Below are 23,045 nucleotides of genomic sequence, written 5' to 3'. Positions count from 1 at the left end.
TTCACAAATTCTTGAGGAGACAATATCATTTTGAATAAAGAAAATATTTATCAACTTCTTATGAGTTTGAACTACTTAGACAAGTTCTTATGTTTTACTTTGATTAACTCCAAACACCAAGTTCTAAAATCCTCCTTTTAGTGTATGTCCTAAAATGGTAGTATGATAATCACTTATATTTATTACTAAACAATATTACGTCCACAAAGAGATTAGGTTGTCACACCCTAATCTTGGCTACTCTAATATTGAAGTAGTAATGTCACCTAAATTTATTATTCTTTTGTTCTTTATTTATTTATTTGTTTCTAACAACTAACTATTCACCACTTTTGTACATTAGAATACCATTAAACCGGTATTGGAATTTATTCCACAAAACCGAGATGGTATTCAAAAGTACTTAATAATTATGTAATAGGGGATTGATTCGATACCAGTATACTGGCATCAGAATTTATTCTAACAAAGCCGAGATGGGGCAAAGTATGAATAACTTATTTACATGATTATTAGAAGTAAGTTGTAACTGAAATATTCTTGAAACCATTATACTAGCGTTCAAATTTATTTCAACAAAGTCGAGATGACAAACAAAGAATAAAACCGAATTCACTTACTTAATCAAATAAAAAGAAAACACACTAAAATGACAAAGGGAAAACCTAAACCTTCCTTCCTCAAAATTAACTTTCAACAAAACTAAAGCACTCTTTGAAAATGTTTTCCTCTCTTTTCTCTCAAGAAAACTATGCAAGATTTCACACAATTCTTTCACTCTAAGAACAAGCAAGATGATATAAAATTTCTGAAATTAGAATCTTAGTTTTCTTTTTCCTAATGAATGTTATGCACATGGGTTGAAAATACACTTTTATATGAAATTATTTTTACTTGTCATTAACTGATCATCTAATAATAATTTAATCGATTAACGTGTTATGCAAAACTATTTTTCTGTTATGACTTAATCGATTATCAATCTCTTTAATTGATTTGCGAGTCAGAAATCCTAAGAGTCATTGTAACTCCTTTAATCGATTACACCAATCCTTAATCGATTATTAATCATGATAATCGACTAATATATATATATATATATATATATATATAAATAATGTATTTCATAAATACATGGTAAACTTTCTATATGATGTATGAACATGCAATATATGATTTTGAATAATAACTTTATGCATACAAAAAACCACGTATACTAATGCTTATGTATGATTCTACTTATCATATATGTTCGGATGATATGTTCATTCTGTATGGATTCATTTTATACTATTCTGAGACTTTCACCTAAGATTTACCTAACCTAGACTAAAATTAGACAATCATCTTAGGACTTTCTAGAATATAAAAATAATCTTAAGTGTACAATGTTGACCACGAATCTTTGGTATGTTGTTTGCTATGATGTCCATATCTTCAAACTTCTATCCATTAAGTCCCTATCTTCATCAAAATTATGTGTAGATCAATCACATAAGTAACCACTTACTATTTGCAATGTCATATTCTAACAACGTATAAATATTAAAATATATATTAAACTAATCCCAACACAGCTTTTATGGAAGGCCCCCAAATTTTTAGACAATCTTCACCATCATATGAACCATTCTAACAATTATCATGGTGACAACGATCATGCTTGAGTTTATTTGTGAAGCATCTAGAGATTATAAAATTTAGATCAGACTACAAAGAACTCCATATTTGTATAATTGAGGTAGTGGTAAATCACATTGGTCATATGTTATCAGCATGGGGCTCTTTGTAGTTTAAATGGAGTAAAAAATAAGTATAGAAAATCAGCGAGACATTTACTCTAATAGTATAAGACACAACTGAATCCTCAAGCATCATACTAGACCAAAGGTTAATTGTTTAATTCTTGTAAGCAATATTTGTTGAAAATAATAGTCAAACACTCCAAAAGTGATTAATTCTTTACACTTGAGGATATTCTTGGTTATACAAAAAAAACCAAGTAAACAAAATAAATTAAGTATGCATCTGCTTTTTCATTCCATTTGATCATCTTTTTTTTTGCACTATGCATATGAAATATCATACTCAACCATAGCCAAACCCAATCATACTTCTGAAATATCACAAAACAGTTAGGTATATTTGTGCCTATTTCATGAATACAGGCCAAGAAAACAGAAACTTTATCCAGTTACATATTAAATTGCGCTATTGTAGACAATGGTATCTACACCAGCACACACACACACACAGGATTCAGAATGTATTTGAACACAGAGTGAATAACTAGTGAAAATAAATGAGATTGTGCAGATAATCAATGCAGTAGAAATAATGAGATTGTGTTTGTTTACCATCTGCATTTGTAGAGCAACATTAGGCTCAACCTCTACCACACTAGCTTATTGGAAAATGTCAGCATGAATTAAGAAACCTTTTATGAATCTTTATACTAAATAAATGTAAGTCAATCAAATGCAAGTAAAAAGTCATAAGAAAGAAGTTTAAGCATACTTCTCCCTGAAGTTTAAGATTTTTACACAGGGCTTAAAAATTAAGAACATTCAACCTATATTGCTTACAGACATGCTGATGCCCTCATTTAAACATGCCAGCACTAATTTTTTGGGCATGACTTCATGGAACATTTGGAAAAAAGTGTTGAATCTTTGTACAAAATAAACAGAATTCAATCAAATCAAGTAACAAGTCATTAGAATAAAGTTCAGGCACACTTATTCACATTTGAAAGGCCAGGGAACACAAGTTGCTGAACTCAGCTTGCAGAACATTCTATATTTCTTATTATTATCAAACAAACTTCTAAAAAAGAGCTGTCTAAGTCTACATGGCATCATTGACTTCCAGGGGTGTCTATTCAAATAGAGTGTGGCTCAGGCCAAATATGGGGGATTTTTGCTATATTAAATTATTCTTCATCTAGAGAGTGAACTTGGCGCAACGATAAAGTTGTTGCTTTGTTACCATGAAATTATTGGTTCAAATACTGAAAACAACCTCTCCGCTTACAAGGTAAAGTTATGTATATCTACTCTCTGAAACCCCACTAAGTGGGAGCCATTTTTTTTAATTATTCTTCTGCTATACCTACATGAAAGGAAGATAGGAGTCCAAAATTGACTGATTCTTCCAAATTTATAATTACTTATGTAAGGTCCAACAGAAAATTTAAAAGGATGATCTCTATGCACTTTGATCGAAAAGATTTGCCTTACCCTATTGTTCATGTATAAGATCTATTTCAAGGTTCAGAACAAAGTAGTCTAAATCTTGACCCTTAATCAGTGCAACACATAAGATCAATACACAAGTATCAAGTGCAGAGCAATAAAACAGTGAGAAGAGACCATTGACAACCTTAGCACCTTAAATTCCAGAATATGCTCCTCAATTAAGCAAGTCAACAACATGAAAAATGGGATATGGGGATTTATTGATTAACAGAAATTATTTGCTTATCAATTGTTTTAGGTTCCATAAGGAAAACAGGTAAACCACAACAAGAACAAATTATTTCTCTTTAACTGTTTGATTCTCAGCAGGATTAAGAGTATAAAGCCCCCTTCAGGTCGTTACAGAGTTAATAAATTAAAATTTGCATGCCTAGCTAGCAATCAGTTTCTACAATTTGAATTCAAAACTTAAAATACCATCATATCTGTAATTCTATAAGAAATGTTTAAATTTGATAAAAAAAACCGAGTATCAACTTAATGATAAAATAAATTAAAGTATCCCACCAATGCCCTTTTTTATATTCATTACCAATCTCAAACATTGAATCCCTCTGCGCGGAGGCATAGACGGTGTGCCTCGATCCATTTTGTACAAGCAGCTTCACCATGCTCTACAATGCATTCATCGCGCAGCCTCTTTGTGTCAGGGCAAGCACAACAAATTTTCTTCTTCGGCTTTGACACATCACCAGTTGTAGCAGTTACTGAGCCATGGTTTCCCTGATAGCCTTGCAAAGTCAAAGCTGAAGAAGCAGGACTACTTTGCATGGCACCCATTGACTCAAATCTTCTGCAAAATAAACAAACAGTGAAAAGGTGGTCCAAATTACATATAGGCTGGAACAAAAAGAAAAACTCTCAACTTTAAATTTAAAATATTGTATAATTATAAGACCTTGAACAGGTGGAGAAGTTGTTCAAGGATTTGAAATTTTGAATAAGACCGCTTACGATCTGTTTGTGAGTTGGATTTCGGAAGAGGAGGAAAGGAAATAAAAGGTTTGAAAGCCATGAAATACACTTATACGATGACTCTCAACTCTTCTTTTTCTCTTCTTTCCCCTCTAAAATTCAACTTGCAAACAGACTATTTGTCACCAAGCAACAACATTAACGTTACGCCGAGACAGCGAATAGATATAAATATGAAAATCACATAAATCTCAAGAAAGTTTCATTGCAAAACCTCAAGGAAGGTATAGGGTTTACTCTAATTTCCCAAAAAAACTAATATCAATAAAATTAGATCAATCTCAACTGTTTAACAAATAGTTTTAAAATATATAAGATGATAAGTGAGATTAAGAATGCAAACAAAAATAAATAAATATAATATCTACTACTATTCGAGATAAGAAGATAAAAAACCGGAATGAACCCAGAAAACTGAAAAGTAAATGAATAATTACCTTTGATAATAGAAAGCTGGGATTGAAATATTTTTCGTTAGATATTGATGCAAAGAAGTATAAATGAAGATGGTTTGATATTTGCGTGATGAACAAGCTCTTCGCTTTCAATCGCCGCTGATTCTAGAACAATCTAGAAACTCAATTACTCAATTAAAAATGTATACAAAAATTAGTTCGGTCCATATTTAAAAATTAGATAGGGTTTCACTTAACTGGTATTCTGGTCAAAAAAATTATGTGCTTATTTAACTGTTTATAGAGTTAACAACTTAACATGTATATTTAGGTCAAATTAGATCAGGTATATTGTTTCAATAATCTATGTAATTTTTAATTATATTTTTCAATTATTTTAAAATTTTAAAATAGTCTTATGCAAATGATTTATTGCCACATTATTAATGTTATATATTATTCATCTTTTTTGTTGTATATATTTGTATGTAAATAATTAACAAAGCATTTGCATATAAATATATATACAATCATTACATTTAATGGGTATAGAATATAGTATATGTTCAAAAGTTACTCTTCTTGATATTTAAGGTTAACATAACCTTTAAGCTTAAGTTCAAAAAAATAGGATAATTAATATTTTTTATCAGATAAGAGATAAGACTTACTTGATGATTGTTTATCCGTAGTTCGGGTAATAAATGAATTTGTTATGAAAATATTATTATTTTTAAATAATTTCATTGAGAAAATGAGTTTAAATTTAAATATGGTTATTGGAAAATAATATTTTAAATTTAAAATCTATATAAAACTATGCAAACAGAACTTATAAAAATACTAGAAAATTATCTTATTCCATCTGATCTATGATGATTTTGGTACCAAATCCATCATTGAAAAAATAAAAACTTGATGTTCCCATTAAATTGGAGATGTATTGGATTTTAAATTAATTATTGTTGGGAAGAAATTTTACAACAATTTAATCAAATAAGATTAATTTAACTTCAAATATTTGAGAAATAACTTTGAATTTACAATTGGACACACAAACATTTTAGCCAAAGAAAATGAATATTTGGTTATAAATTGAAATCTTATATAATTTTAATGCCATATAGTTCTATTATCTGAGTCTTGAAAGAACTATAGAGTTGGATTCTCTAATATATATTTTATTCAACATAAATCAATTTAATCAAATGAATTTAGTAAATGATTAAAATTATTATATTCAATTAATACATCAAATTTTGGAATTTATTCATACTCAAAAAATGGACTTGTGAGCTAGTGGCACTAAAGAGAATACAATCACCCCATACTGTATTTTAACATTTTATATTATATGTTTTTGAAATAAGAATTTACATAGGCACCTATATATGTGTTTATGAATGGTGTTTTTTATTATTAACTCTTAAGTATAAGGAATATAAATAAATTGTAGATCATATATTAATTATGTATAAGTATACTAAAAACATAGAAATATTACTCTTTTTTAATATCAAAATGTCAAATGGTTTTTTAATATCTAAATATGACGTATCAAATCCGTCATATTTAGAAACAAATATATTTATGTTTTATGATACTATAGTTTAAGATTAAATTTTAATTAGAATTAAATTTTACTGTCATGAATAAGATTGGTAGATCATGTATTGATTATATATAAATATTTACACTAAAAATATATAAATATTACACTCTTTTTTAATATTAAAATGTTGAGTGACTTTTTAATATCTAAATATGACGTATTCAACACATCATATTTAAGCAAATATATTTATATTTTTTTACGTTATCATTTAGGATTAAATTTTCATAGAACTAAATTTTAATGTGTTATCAAGTTTTATTGATTTTCCCTATATAAATATATCATCATATAAGTCTTTCTCTCAACATAAAATGTGACATTATCTTATATAGATATGTCTTCATATAAATATTTCTCTCGAGATAAAATATTTAGTGACAAATATTTTATTGAACATGTATTTGGAAATATAATAGTTAATAAAATCTTGAAAAATATTGAAATTTTATTTCTTATTAAAATTTAATACTAAAAATATTTAAAAAATATGTATTTGTCTTTAGATATGGTTGATCTGCATGGTTTCTTGCTTGCTGAAGTGTCTTCAAACTAGAGGATGACACACGTTACTACATTTTATATTGAACGATTTCTGGCTGAATTGTCAACAAACTATAGGATGGGCCACTTTGCATTTTTTCCCATTTTGTGTTTGTCCTTTATTTTATTATTTTTAATATTATTTTATTCAAAATATTAATTTTTATTTTACATAATATTTGTGTCACGTGTAAGTATCTAGATTATTGAATTCTCATACTATAGAAGATCTCTACTCTATAAATTGTTGCCACTTGATATTATTTTTTCATATTTGTCTTAATTCAATATTCATACTTTAATTAGGATTCTTTCTCTCCCTCGTTCTCATCTTTATTTGATCACGATTAAATTCTCAATCACCACATTTTTTCCATATCTTCCATTATCTCTTCTCAAATCTCAACCACCTTCATGGACACTTTTTGTTTCTGCTTTCATTGAATCTAGCGAAATTATTATATAGTTTCAACCAAATATTTATTATTGGTTTGACTATGTAATAATTTCTTGATTTATCGTGAATCTAAGTATAGATCATTGAGGTATAACTAGTGATTAAATCTAGGATTATGCCTTAGGACCCATTATATGAGTTACACATACTCAATGCGTTCATCCAAAATAACCCAATGTAGAGGTATGTCATATTAATCCCATAGACTACTTTTCCTGAAATTTTGTTTTCAAGTATATCCATTTCTCATAATTTCGTATATTTTAATTCACTTAGTGTAAATTGTTTCTCTTGTTCTAGAATCCAAGATCTATCACTAATTATCATGGGATACAGAAAAGAATTTCTGATGATTTTAAGGTTATAGAATTATTATTTCTCTTCTATAGAAAAGGATCTTTGATGATTTTAAGGTTAAAGAATTATCCCTTTGTTTTCTCTCTAATATAGAGAAGAAAAAACTAATTGTAATTTGATGTATTCATAGACCATAATTGTTTCTGATGCATTAATATATAGGGTTTTTATTATCTCCTGTAGTCTAACCGATTGTTATTCAATAATTAAGTCCATATTTGTTATTAATTTTAGAAGTTTGATTGATTGTCAGAATTATATCATTTTTTATAATTTGTTGAATAAATAACTAATATAATTGTATTAAATAGATAATACAATATTATTCTCATTTTGATATATTATTTTCTCCAACCATTAAAATCACTAAAATCATCAAATATGATCTTTTTTTATTTAGTTTTTCATGATTTTAGTGGTGAGATAATATAACTTATATCTGATAAGATATTTTATTCGTTTGTATTAAATTTATGATCCTTTGGTTTCTTGGTATTAGTGAAAGAAATGTCAAGACACAAAGGTTTTTGGGTTTGACCATATTTGACAATATCATTGTTTTTTCCTATATGCTTTTCTCCTCTGACTTGTATTACATAAATGAAAGAACTATATTCAAGGACAAATAATATATAATTGAGCAACTTGTTGAGAAAAAACAAAAAAGTGCTTAGTAAACTTTGCATAAATAAGTTGTTTGTTTTATAAATAACATCATTTATATAACAAACAAAATTCATTTATGCAGATTAAAGTATTTTAAGTGTTTTATTGCTTTTTGTCATAAAACAATTGCAGTATTAGCTATTTACTTATCCATTGACATAGTTCTCTAATATCTACAATATAAATCATGTCACAAAAGTGAAGAGAAAAAGAAGAACAATGACAATGTAAACATGGTCAAGAAGATCCTCCTTACTTTTAACTTTTGTATATGACAAATTGTTCAGCTTGATTCAGAATATATGAAAGCCTGAAATTGTGTCCATGAAAAAGAAGATTTGATATTTTGCTAGACCAGCTTCAAGGAGTGTAACAAAAGTGAACTTGGAGGAAAAAAAGTGGTGTGGTACTAATATTATAACCAGGATACTTTCCGGTACTGGATCGATAAATTCTTTTTTTCCTTATTGTTTTTAATGGCAAACATGTTTTTTGATTATATATAAAAAGATATAATCATATTATTATTTTTTGTATTTTTGCAGTACTTGCCTCTTCAATACTGTACTACAAAAGATACTCTACTAGATGGTTATGTAGGATGATAACAAGGAGTGATATGTCTCATAGTGGAATACATGTAAAGAAGGTTCAAAATAGATTAAGGTTATGCATATAGTTTAAGAAATTATTAATGGTGTAGAATTTTAGTACAATTTGATTAAAATAATATTATTTAATATACGTTGAAAACTAATTAAAAGAAATTAGAGAGATAGAGTGTGAAAAAGATAAGAAATAAATTAGGGTATAGTTAGAAAATAAAGTATAAATGTTTATTGAGATTTTAGAATATCAAAATATTTGGAATAACATTTAAAATTGAAACATCAAAAGATATAAAATGATGGGTAATAGATAATGGATCAAAATATATTGATGTTTTAACTTTATTGTTATAACAATTTTTTTTTGATGTTTTAGAAACTTAAGCACACATTTATACTTTACTTTTTAATTATACCCTTAATTATTACTTATTTTTTTTACTTTATATTCCTTCATTTCCTTTTAATTTAGTTTCTAATGTGCATTAAATAAAATTATTTTAGTCAAATTGTATTTAACTTTTATATCATTTATTAATTTCTTAAACTATGTACATAACTTTAAATATTAATTTATTTCTTCAACTCATGAAATATCAGATATGGAGATATGGGGATGAAGACAAGTATCAAATGGAAATCAATTGTGGAGATGAATAATAGCAAAACTAAAAAAAAGGTTGTCTAACCAATGTGCATAGGATTAGAGCTCTCAAATGATTCTTTTAATAATCAATTGTTTTGAAAAGTCAAATAATTAAAATTATATTTCTGTTGTAATTAATTTTGCCTTCAATCTTTCTCTTTTTTCTAATATTTATTCCCATTTGGCATTCACACACCTTGTTTTATTTTATTTTTTCACTCTTCTTATTTTTTTCTACCATCAATATACATTATATGTAATATTAATTTGAAAATTCAACCCTCCTTTTTAAGCATCATGTTATCCCAATTGGACAAATAAAAGTTAACCAAATGGGGTGTGTAACTATTACATAAGTGAATTGCTTTTGCTTTCTTTTGTTGGATGTATCAATCCACCAAATTATTTTTTGCATGAACCTGAATTCAGCATCAATTCAAAAAGATGATTACAATAATTTAATAATAGTAAATTTTTAATTACTCAATAGATATTTCTTAGAAATAACAAATTAAAGATGGTGAATAATTAAAAAAATACATTGAAAATAGAACCTTAGATACAAAAATGTTTACAGATTTGTGCTCGTTCTCATTTATTTTCGTTTTGAATAGAGGCATGGGTGATGAGAAGTTTATTGGTTTTTCTAGACACATATTAAGGAATTAAAAGCAAAAATTCATTAAAAATAATGTATTATTTATCAATTTTAAAAAGTAGGATTTTTAACTTTCCCTCGAATGTACATTTTTTAATGATTTCCTTAACTTTCTAAAATACACATTAGAAAAATATAATAACATATATATATATATATGTGTGTGGTATTTTAGCCAATCCTTGTATATTAGCTTTTTTCATAACCACATTTTAGCTTCTTAAAAGTTTCATTTAAATGTGAAGAAAGTCATTAAGGACTAAAAAGAGTTGTCACACGTTTTCTACATTATGGTATTTTCATGTAATAAAATTATGGGAGACAAAATGATTTGAAGAAGGAAAAAGAGAGTAAAGTATTGTTTGCTAAAATGTGGCTTTTCAAGCCGCTTGTAATTTTTTTTAACTAGTCAATAAGTTATTCGAGTAGTTTGTAAAACAAAAATTGAAGGGGTTTTTTAGCCTTTAAAAAATGAATTTATAGTATTTAAAAACTATTTTTTAGGAAACTATTTGAAGTAACATTTAGAAAGTAAAAATATCTTTCAATAATTCGATTACAAATTTTACCTTTCCAATTTTTAAAAATTATATTAGTTACCTATACTATTATTTAAGTGATGTATAAGTTATTTTCATATTGAATTTTTTGTGATTACAAATTATTCTTGTATTTGATTGTTAGATAAACATTTAAATTATTTTCATATTATATCTTTTAAAGATGCATATATCAATCATAGAAAAATATTATAAATTTATGCAACTTAATTATATTTTTAGAAAAAATATTAAAAATGGAAAAATATCACAATAAATAAATAAAATATTTCATGTTCAATTATAAATTATTTAAATAACTAAATAAATATATTATTTAATCAATAATTAACTAAATAAATATAGTATGTACTTATTTAATTACTTCAATTATTAATTAATAATAAACTAAGTAAGTAATAAATTAATATAGAATCTATTTTTTTGTCAATTTATATTTTTGCACCTAGTTAAAAATATAATTTTATCGGAATAACTCTAGTTTAATATTTTATCCAAACAACTAAAAGTTTTCAATTACTTTAATAGCTACAAGCTCATCATTACTATATGAGTTTAATTACAATCTCTAAATAAATCAATCGGGTTGTGAATCCATGGTAGAGAAGAGAGAAAAATCATAGTAACTTTAATTACAATTGAAACGTCACAATAATTATTTGGTTTTTCAAAATAATTGGAAATTACGGGACATGTAAGAGGTCTAATTAGAAATGGAGCACATCTGCTGTTCCACACTTTGTGTCCATATATCATGAACTTATGATTGGTTAGAAAAATATTTAATAATTAAATTTTAACTTAAATATATTTTTCTGACCAATCACATGTTCATGGGACATGGAGTGACACAAAGTTTGGGACAACATATGTACTCCCAATTAGAAGGAGCACATCTGCTGTCCCACACTTTATGTCACTCCATATAGCATGGGCTTATTATTGGTTAAAAAAATATTTAATAATTAAAAAGGACAGGTGGCTCTTCAGTTAAGTAGCATTACAGAATTCAACAGTTTAGAGTAAACATTTTAGGAAAAGTGTATCCAAAACTTCATGCTTTTAGCAATATGACATTGGCTTAAGCTCAACTATTTTTCATTTCTAATTATTCTTTTAATTTTATAGGTTGATGAAATAAGTCTCTTTAAATTACTAATAATTCAATAAGGAAATCAAAATAATCAAACTCACAACAGGAATGTGACAATGCAAGTTAGCCATCATTGTTAATACAATAAATTTAGTATATATATAAAAAATAAAATTAATTAATACAGTCAATGTTAAAATATAATGTGTGACTTAGAATTTGTCATTACTGTTAGTTTATTATTATCATTATGAATTAATTAATTTCACTAATAGTTAAGGTTTAAAGGATAATAATTATAAAGAAAAAAATAGTTTATAGTAAATAAAGACATAAAATTCATGATGTTTTTATAAACTTTTCACATACATTTAAATGATTAAGACAAGTATTAAATGAATTGTTTAGTTCTATAAGTTTTACAATAATCTTAAACATTACCTAGTAATATAATTGTGAACAAATCTTTGTGGGTCCAAAACATGTGAGACATAACTTTTCACACCATTATTATTCATTAAAACATTGTATTTAATATTTATCTATTTTGAGAACTTTTTACTCTATCAATATATATCATTCATATTCATATATTAATCATTATCGACCCTTTAAACAAAACTAACATAAATGAACAAATAAATTATATATTGATCAGTAAAAAACTGTACACTAATAATGCATTGATACTAAGCTCTAAAATAATTAGGTTTAATTAAATTCTACATCCTTCTAAATAGTAATTGTTCGGTCATATTAAAATATTTATATTATATAAATATATTATTTAGAAGTTGTTTAATGATTATATATAATTATATATCATTAAAGTAATTCTTAAAAAATATTCAAATGGCATCGCATGCAAAGGTTTATGTAGGTAATATTATCACATGAACTTTTGTTAATCATGTCAACAAATAAATAATATATCTAGAGAGGTAGCTTCTACCAAAAGTTTTAAAATTGGGAGGATCCCAACTATTAAAAAATCATACATAAACCTTACTCAAAACAACACTAGGACATAGAACTTAATGTGATTCTTAAGTTATCTTACAATTTTGATTCATCATGAATAATAAAAACATGCCCAAATATGAATCACTCTATATAAGTGATGTAGTATTGTATAGGGGTTTCACATCCAAACCAACATAAAGAAAAAGCACAATCAAAAGCATTTTTATATCATTTTGGAATAGCACAAAGCACGATATTAAAGCAATTTGTTTGTATTAAAATAGTTAAATAAAAAGAAAAACTGAATGAATAGATCCAATTCAATGCTATATCAAAAAATATATTCTTTAACCTTTAGATCTTTTTTGTAAACTCATTGTAAGCGTTATAAATAAAGGAGATTATCATACAAGAAATATTATCTTTATATTGGATTACATATTTTGATTTTGAGAAGAATCATTCTTAAGATAAAATACATCAAATTTGGTTACAAAACATTACTTGTATATATTTTTCATATAAAATTAGAGAGGAAACTATCACCTAACACCATAAGATAACTTATCTTCTTAAATCCACTTATTATTTAACACGTGTCTTCTTTCTTTTCGCTCTAGAAGTTTTCATTTAAAATATATTATAAAAAATAATAATACATATGTCAAACAATGAATGTACTTAAGAAGATAAATTATCACATAATATAAAGAGATATTTTATTCTCATAAAATTATATATTCACTTTCGGTAGGTAAGAGTTTTGACTCATGTAAAATATATTCGATTAACGACTTAACATGTTCTTATGTTTTCCAACAACAACAACAAAATCTTTATCTCGTTAGGTCGGTCGACATATTTTTAGACAACACCAAATATATTTATTTTCAATTTACAAAAACGATTGAGTATATAAAACCCATGTCTTTCTCCTTTTCCCTCCACTTTTGGAAAAGGTGACAAGGAACTTATCAAAGACAAAAAAATTTGTAACAAAAACATAAGGAAAAACAATAGTTTCAAAATAGTATCAGTTCCTCATATCTCTTTATGTATAATTTGTAACAAAGAATACATTTACAGTTTATAAAATTGGTTGAAAAGAAACCAAAATATCAAGGAAGAAGATATCACTAAAATTAAAATTAATTGAAGCTACTTTATGACTACGCTTCCAACTTTATGGCTATGCTTCCAACTTTATGGCTACTTTACGACGACGCTTCGAACTTGATCTCCTATCTCCTTTCCCGCGCCTTAGATTCTTCTTCAACTGAGGTCTATTGGTAAGAGGAAGAACAGGCAGCCTGGGATGACGAACTACAACAGCCGGAGGCGAAGGAGGCGGCATGTGCTCCAATATGTCTCTATGGTAAGCCTAATATTATTTATCACACCAACAAAAGAATCCTTAATTTAAGAAAATAAATGCACAAAGAACTTTCAAAAGGTTAGAGTAAATTTGATGCATTAACAAGTCGCACAAGGAAAGATGATTTCCATCATTTAAACTACGAACACGCAGAAGCAAACCTTGACCTTTTCGAAAATCAAAGTCGAAATAATGCAAGGTGCAAATACTGACCTGTATCACAAAGTTACGCCTTTCACAATCCATAAACATATTAATACTCCAATCAACTTTAGCCATTATTTTGTCTCTTGCTGTGGAAAAGCTTAACTGGTCCCTAGACGTAAACCGATCAACTTCATTGAACCATAAGCAGGTGAACAGATTCGTGATTGGAATGTGCTCTCTTATGATAACACAACCTTCAGGAACATCTGCAGAAACTCGATCATAAGAAATACTTCAGATTTTAAGATCGACACAGCAATCATACACAAGCACATAATGCAATTTACACATCGCATATATATGAATTTTTTTCCTACCACTAGTTATAGGAAGCTTAGCCTTGGAATAATGAGTTAAACCATCATGGTGCTGATAAAATTGAATTTGGTGATCGATGGAAGCGTTTTCATATTTCCCAGCCACTTTGTTAGCTTCAGCCTCAACAAAGACATCAAAGCGTCTGTAGTGTCTTGAAATTGCAAAAGTAGCATTTGTGCGCCATAAAAACCTGGACGAGATATAAAAGGAAGTGATGATAAAGATATTGCAGATATACAATCACAAATATTGTTGAGATGTCTTCTTCATGCATTTCATTGTAAAACAAAGCCAAATGGTTTAAATGCCATACACATACAGACATTGTTTAAAACAATGGAAAAACCCATGCTCAAGAAATAAAAATTCAAAAATATATTCAAATTTGTCAAACAAGCGGCACACATGATCACATAATCTTAATGCAAACAGCAATAAGAAGAGTGAAATATGTGAAAGTAAGAAAAATTATCACAATACTAAAGATGTGTTGCAAGGACAAAACTAAACAAAGGTTTATTATCAACCACAAGTTCACAACTCCACAAGCTACTCAATTTCAGTAAATAATATAAACTGTTTAGAGATATAAATTACTATGCGTTTCGCATTAATTGATTAGTACTTTGAGAGCACTTGTTAAGAAGTATTCAATACTCTCCATTAAGAGTACTATTTGATGAATAAATCCTTCTAATTACTAAAAAAAGCAAAAAATGCCTTATGGATTCTCAAGGAGAAGAGCAACTTAAAATTTCGCTTTACCATATCATAGATGATATCTATGGCTTGACAACTTATGCAGTACGTCGAATTTTGAGGCATATGCAGTATGCATAAGTTCCATCAAAGTTGAAAATAGCAGAGAGAAAAAACAAAATGGGATAAAATTAACAATCATGTGAATTTATGCAGAAAATCATTCCATGACGAATAAATCCTCTTGATGATATGAATGATATTGAAATATCTAAAACCCGTCAGGAAATCATACAATTTAACAAAAGAACTTGCAACCAAACAATATCATTCTTGAATTTGGATTATCTAGTCTAAATGGCAGTAAATAGAAAGCTATCAAACTCCAAGGACAAAAAGCGTAAAAATATGAATAAATTTTAATATAAAAAAAAAAGACATGACATTTACCTTTCAAGAACTTGATATGGATCCACAACAAGCCCAAGTTTCCCATCAATCCATATTGAATATCTGACATTGGGGAAGATCCGGTGCAAAAGAAGCTTTGGAATCTGCAATAAGTTAGAAGCATCATTCGAAACCATACATAGTAAGTTCCACACTCACTAAATGTAGGTGGAATGATATCAGAAATTGAGTATCCAAAAATCATAATTCAACTTCAACAGAATACAAATCATATTTTATCCATGTATCTAAAATGCAAAGTGTCCACACTTCATACAGACCCATTATTCATTCATTCTTTAATAGTACTTTCTAAATGAACCTCTTTCCTTTTAAGCTTCCCCGATAAGTATCTATCAGATTTTAAGTTTTCATCACACAATCTGCTTCAGTACAAAAAAAGTTACCTTTATAATCAAATAATAAAGTAACCAAATGATATTCAGATGGTTCTGGTTTAACAAAGAACTACATAATTCAGACACCGCCAGCTCCTTGATAATCAATTTTCTTAAGCTTTGGGCATGGGAACCTCAGTTCATGCACGGTTTAACAAAGAACTGTATAATCCAACACTGATCAATTCAAAAAGGCAAGTCTCCCTTGAACAATTGCCCTTCTTCGGATACGACACATACTACCAAGGTAGGTAGCCCATAGGAAAGAAAATCAAATTCAGCAAAGAGTTTTAGACTTTGGAGAAGGGCCGTCACAAGCTCAATTGCACAACTACAAGTTTATACGCTCCGGTTATAAATGTATCATTTAGACTACATCGACAAGTAAAATATTGCCAAAACATACCAAAAGCTAGCTCGTGAGGGTAGGATTGTCTATAGACGTTTTTTTTAACTCATATACTCATTTGACACACATCCCACACCTAGAATTCGACATGTGGAGCATGAAGTTTGCAGCACTGGACATTTATGGGTGGCCCAATATTGGGATACACTCTCATATTAGAATAATTGGATCTGATTCCACCTTAAAAGTTCATGAGGGGAGGATTGTCCAAGTCATCATAAATCTTTCATTATTCATATACTCAACCAATTTGAGACTTTAAAACTTAGCAACAAAGAAGTTGAGGTTAGGTCAAGAAATTAGAATCTTCAATTTAAAAAATAAAAAAGAGGACGGTGACCATAAATTTTGTTATATACAATAGTTAAATAAAATCAGAAATGTGAATGAGAGGTTGTACAATAATAATAAGTAAGAAGCAAAAAGTAAGCCACCAACCTTTCCATTACGCCGAGAATCAGCATAAGGAGGGTTACGAACGACAAATATTCTCCACAATCCAACTCTCCTGCTGCTACCCAAAATACTCACATTTTTCATATACGTTTCTGTTTCTTGATCAATGAACATGTAAAAAGGAATATTTTTCTTTGCTTCTGAACTGATGTTCCTGGGCTGCTGTATAACATCATAGTTTCCTAGCATAAATGGAATGAAACTATGTGAAACGGGAAACGAAAAAAAAAAATAGCATATATTGAATAAAACATCCATCAGTCGTACCAAATATGGCAGATGCAACAATGACATCATGGTACTGGTCCAACTCTAAGAGATCTTCCTCATCAAAATCAAACCCTGTCTGGCGACCAGGTCTGCTTCCCTTGACAAATCTGATAAGGATTTATGCCAGCCATATTTAAACTTGCGGAATACTAATGTCGGACATTTAAACTTTTTGAATTCTCCCAGGAAAACTAAACTTCAAGTTGTGTGAAAGTTAAAAACTTTTAATAAATAATAAAAACGAACTAACCCACAATGGAGTGTCATGCTTTCTTTTATATCAAAAGCAGCATCCCTTTCTTCTAGAGAAGGGTAACCACCAAAATCAGAGCCACCATGTGGTTCACTTTTAGTTGGAGTTTCATCATGCACATATGTCAAAGTATGAAGCAAAGGAGACTCTGATGGGGAGCTTGGCATACTAGCAATAGCTTGATCCACGGGAATATAACACACAGGACATGCTGAAAGAGAAGTGAGTACAAACTTGATCAACAACTCTGAAATGACAATCACTAAATAGGAACTGTTGGTACATTTATATCAAATGATATTGCAGAACCAACGATAGATCATAGGCATGATTTTCGTAAGTAAGAATGGAAAACACAGCCCAAATGAAAAAACAAAACTTACGGCGAGGTCCAAGTCGTCTTCTACCAGCTGGTGGTGGAGGAGGAAATGCAAAATGGTCGCATTGATGGCTCAAAGTTGGAAAATGTTTTTTTCTACCTTTAGACTTAGATGAAGCTGGGGGATGAGGAGGAGGAGGAGGCCGCGCCGTCCATTTACTACTTGTAGATGAGATCCTGCTAGCATAACTAATATCCTTTGACTTATCTTCTACTCCTTCAGGTTTTAAAATTTCATACCTAGTAATGGCGTAAGATCGTGAATCTTCAATTTCATTGGGGATGTTGGCACCTAGTTCATCACAATACCAAAATCACACCATATACACATATTTGAAGTTGCAGATACTCAAGCATACAAAGCTAAATACATGCACAAGTATAAGTGAAAGTCCTACACGAAAACAAGATATTTCAAAGTGTATCTCAACCAATCTGACTTCAGCATTTAGAAAACACATTTCAAAGCATGTCTCAACCGACATAACTTCAACTTTCGAAAACAACACATTTCAATGGAGAAGTTTGAACGGATATTTTTCAGGGGGGTTCATTTTAAGCAAATCTTTTATCTGACAATTTTTAAAAAAAAAATATGAAATATCGTGCAACTTACCAATCATCCTTTATTCCTTTTTAAGCATTGTATAATTCACTAAACTTAAAAATAAAAAATTAACTGTCCCCTATTTTCCCCTCCAAATCCCTTCATTCAATCATACCCTAAGATGCATGAGATCATTGAAATGAGACTGCATAATATGTTATACCATAAGAGAGAGACTGAAACAAAATAAAACACATCCTGTACTTACAGTTTCCTTAATTCGACAAGGATAACTATCTACTAATACTACACTCAAATAAACTCATAAATCAAGAAATATGTGATGCATGCTGAAGCACATTCCTCACTAACACTTCCAATTCTGAACAAATCAACTTCCATTAATCAAGAAAAATGACAAGGCCTTTGCGAAGTGTAAAGCAGCCAAATATGAGAGGCCAAGGCCAATCAAAAGCAGCAATGCCACCTTCCCTTGTCCAATGAGTCAATGTTTCAAGAAGGACTAGACGGAGGCATGGCGCCATAATGTCGTATCGTAAATTATGTCTATAAACAAACCATTGAAATGATTAAATCTAAGTCCTTCTAAATGGTTCCGGCTATAACTTTTCTAGGTCTCTCTCAACTACTATGAATTACGTACCCTCCAACTAATCTACTCTCCTAAGTTGATAGATTTAAAAATTTATAGATTAACTCATTAACATAATTAAATTCAGGGACTAATGTACAAGTAAACAATAATTCCAAGGACTAAGTTGCTAATTTACTTGAATCAACAAAAAGCTACCATCTTTCATGAACAAAAAAGAGAAAAAGGAGGTAAAAGCCTAACCTTTGTAAAGCGTAAAGCAACCGAACACAAAAACAGAAATGCCAAGGGCAATCATAAGCAACATTGCAACCCTCCCTCTTCCAAGGTGCCTGCAAATAAAAGGACAGACCCTCTCTTTCTCTCTTGGATTATAATGTGACCCCTTTGAAGGTCTACGCACCAGCCTCGGCGACAAAGTCGGCAGCTTCAAAACGTTGCCGTTTTGCAATTGCTGCAGTGACCCATTGCTCCCTGTTCGTAGACCCAATGACACTCCCGTCATTGTTGCACCTTCAAAACCTTGATTTCACCTCTCATCACCACCCTTAATTCTAAATCCAATTATCACAAAATCGAAACTTTGACTAATAATTTGTTTAATTAACACAAATAAACACTGCCCCCAAACGTTAATATCTTCAAATCCAACCAAAAATTCCAAATTCACATTTTAGAACCATTTAAATACCAAAGATTCATTTCAGTGGTTGCATTCGATATTAGGCTTTGTAAACTGAAACCCACGATTCATTTGCGTTGCTGAAGGCAAAGGATGCATCAAAATTGAACCTTGATCGGAAAAGAGAATGTGGGGTGGGTCCAAGTGAAATTTAGGGACACGATGCGAGGTTCTTGAACAACAACGTTGGTGTAAGATGTTGTCACGGTTGGGTTTGAAATCGGAGATTGGGTTGGAAGTGGATTTAGAAGAAGCAGATTGAGGCGTGCCGTGGATGGAGGGAAGAGACAATAAGCTATAATTTCTTTATTTTTTAACTTTTAACTTTTAATTTTATTCTATTGGTTGAAATGTTGAATGACTTTAATCCAAGGTATGGGTTATTACGTATTAGCACTCTTTTGTTTACCCTTCATCATCTATTAGAATATTAATTTTAATATAGAAAATTGTAAGCAGTGCCTAAGTTCTATATATTATCGTTGTATAATTATGGTTTATGTTTAAGTGTTATAAAAATTGATTCGTATCTATCGGTTTAATTGGTAAACTGATTCTAATATTAGTATAGTATAATAATTATACCGATTATGTAATTATACTGGTCAAAAACAGTTATATTGATCAGTTTTTAATTGAATTGTATTAGTCATACTGGCCGATATTTATTTAAGAATAATTTTTAATGAAAATAAAAAAATAATTGATTTTATATTGACTTTTCAATATTAATCTTGTATTATATATATATATATAACTTCACGGTATGTAGTTTAATTAGTGAATTACCAATTGAACCGTTATACTAGTACATCAATAACTTCATTAGTTTGATGATCAGTGCAATATTAATAACATTGTGTTTAATTATTATCAAATTTTCAAAGAAATAACACAAATGAAAAATAAATAATATATTAAATATATATTAAGAGTACATAAATATTACACTCTACTGTTAATTTTATAAAATCATTTTTTTTTTGTTCAAAAGGAATGCAAATAGATCTTAAAAGTGTCAATCACATGCCCAACCTAAGACCCGAAAACTTAAAGCAGGTTACATTTGCACAACATCTTGAATAAGCCATAGGCCTATTAAATGTGGCCCTAGGGAATGCTCCAAAAATGAGAATCAAGGGTTTGTTTATGCATGCTTTGGTTATATTAGAGGATCGACCTGAATCTATTAGTATGAAACATTTTTTTTCAAGTCAAATTCTGTATTATATGAAAGAGTGAAAATGTCTTGTTGCTGAATAAGAAACTTCTGTATATCAATACATGTATTTAATTTATTTTGAGCTATTAGAGGAAGATCTATTTTTGTTAGAAACATAATTCGAAGCATTAACAAGAATATTTATAGAACATTTTTTATAATCCTCATAGAGATTGTTTATTAATAGAGTGGACATAAGTGATTAGACTTATTCATATCTATATTATGAATATTTGGAATCTATATTAGGCAATGAGAAATTGCTTTTGGTAATTTGAATTAAAAGGATATATATATAATCGGTCTAATTTTATAATCATGTCCATAGTTAGCACCACATTCATCATAATTAGAAGAAACAATTATTTGCTTGGGTCAATATCTGGATATTGCCACTATTATTACTATAATTATTTCTAAAAAAACTATTGATGAAATAATCATGGTGTCGGCAAGTTGAGATGATAAAAAAAAATGTAGTTATTTTTTAATTTTAATAAAGTATTTTTTAAGAAAATAACTTTGAGAGAAGTTTTATTTTTAATTAAGTGAGTAAATATATTTTGGATCATACTACTAAAATAATAGTCAATAATAACTAAATGAAAAGAGTAAAAGAGCACTTAATCATAATTCATAAGCTTGGTTCAGTTGGTTGACACCATGGTCTAGTAACTTTGCCCCACTTCATTTCATATTTTTTATATTTTAATTTTGTAATGTTATTGTAAATGTTTTGATATTTTAGAAATTAAATACATAAATTTATTCAATTACATTTCTTCATTTCTTTTTAATTCACTTTTAATAGCACATAATAATATTATTTTAATCAAATCACATGCAAATGTCAAACCATTCATTAAAATTTTAAAATATGTGCACAATATTGAATATCAAAAGTTTTACATTGTATATAAGTATACAACATGGTCATAATTTTCACTTAGAAAAGCTAATGATGCTCTTTTTTGAGACATCAGTTAATTATAATTATAATTTTGTTTTGTTTTTTATAATTCTTTTATATTAATTTCTACATTTTTTTAATATAAATACAAAAATGTTTCATATAAATAAAAATGCGTTTAATATTTAATTTATTTAGTGTTTGAAGAATTTGTATGAAGTAATAATTGAGGGAATAAGGCATTTTTTCTATTTTCAAGTATAAAACCACTTGTTGAAATTGTATCAATCTGGCCGGTTGGATTTCTAGTCTTGGTTATGTTATATAATACCATTAGTAAGTTACCCGTACATTTGCACGGGACAATAATTTTTTGGCACATGGTTAAGAACAAACATGTTATTAATGTATTCGTATGTTTAATAACACATATATTATTCGTGTATTCATTTGGTTAATAACATATATTACTCGTGCATTCTAATGGTTAATAACACACATGTTATCCGTGCATTATAATAGTTAAGAACATTCATCCTATTCGTGCTTTCATTCATATTGTTAAGAAAAAATATGTTACTTGTGCATCCATATGGTTAAGAGCACATATGTTACCCGTGTGTTCCTATCCGGCGAACCAAAGGTCATGTTTAGACGCCGAGGTGGCCCCACTTGTTGGGACCACCGAAGTTGACCCAGGAGACAACATGCCTTCCGTACTCCACCAACCTACCTGCCAGCGCAACAGACGGGTTGCAGAGCAGGCTAAGAGACAAGAAGGGCACAGTGTACGACCCAACAGGCCGCCTGACACGGGAAAAGCATCTCCAGACAGCACCTTCGGTCGGCCACGCGTCGCACCACCAGCCAAGAGCCCAAGGTCAACTCTCACCCCTATAAATAGAAGTATCTACCAACAGGAAGTATCTTAACCTCAACTCCTAGACTCTCTAATATTATTCTTCTTCTCACTCACTCTCTACTTCATATACTGACTTGATCGTCGGAGAACCTTTTCAGGTACCTCCACCGACGGGTCCAAACTCTTTGCTGCCTTCAGTCACCCT

At 29.0% G+C, this 23,045-nt stretch overlaps 1 protein-coding gene and 1 long non-coding RNA gene across 2 annotated transcripts; both read right to left on the bottom strand.

Moving 5' to 3' along the window:
- LOC109348149 lies at positions 3,519–4,823 on the bottom strand. Its single transcript, XR_002107702.1, has 2 exons — positions 4,670–4,823; positions 3,519–4,050 (listed from the first exon to the last, which is right to left on the bottom strand). It is a non-coding gene; the product is annotated as an uncharacterized LOC109348149 (long non-coding RNA).
- LOC109348148 lies at positions 13,795–19,669 on the bottom strand. The gene is made up of 9 exons (XM_019588407.1): positions 19,408–19,669; positions 18,009–18,296; positions 17,623–17,836; positions 17,370–17,479; positions 17,085–17,284; positions 15,840–15,943; positions 14,690–14,880; positions 14,379–14,578; positions 13,795–14,171 (listed from the first exon to the last, which is right to left on the bottom strand). Exons 1-9 carry the CDS (start codon positions 19,667–19,669, stop codon positions 13,980–13,982), a joined length of 1,761 nt encoding a protein of 586 aa, XP_019443952.1. The 3' UTR covers positions 13,795–13,979.

The sequence above is a fragment of the Lupinus angustifolius genome, chromosome LG05 (genome assembly GCF_001865875.1).
Source record: "Lupinus angustifolius cultivar Tanjil chromosome LG05, LupAngTanjil_v1.0, whole genome shotgun sequence".
NCBI lineage: Eukaryota > Viridiplantae > Streptophyta > Magnoliopsida > Fabales > Fabaceae > Lupinus > Lupinus angustifolius.
This window is presented reverse-complemented; position numbering and strand designations above follow the sequence as displayed.

Coding starts and splice junctions, on each gene's coding strand:
- LOC109348148 (XM_019588407.1), bottom strand. CDS start 19,669: ATGACGGGAGTGTCATTGGGTCTACGAACAGGGAGCAATGGGTCACTG. Junction 17,480..17,622: donor AGCATGACACTCCATTGTGG/GTTAGTTCGTTT, acceptor AATCCTTATCAG/ATTTGTCAAGGGAAGCAGAC. Junction 14,579..14,689: donor TAAGCTTCCTATAACTAGTG/GTAGGAAAAAAA, acceptor GAGTTTCTGCAG/ATGTTCCTGAAGGTTGTGTT.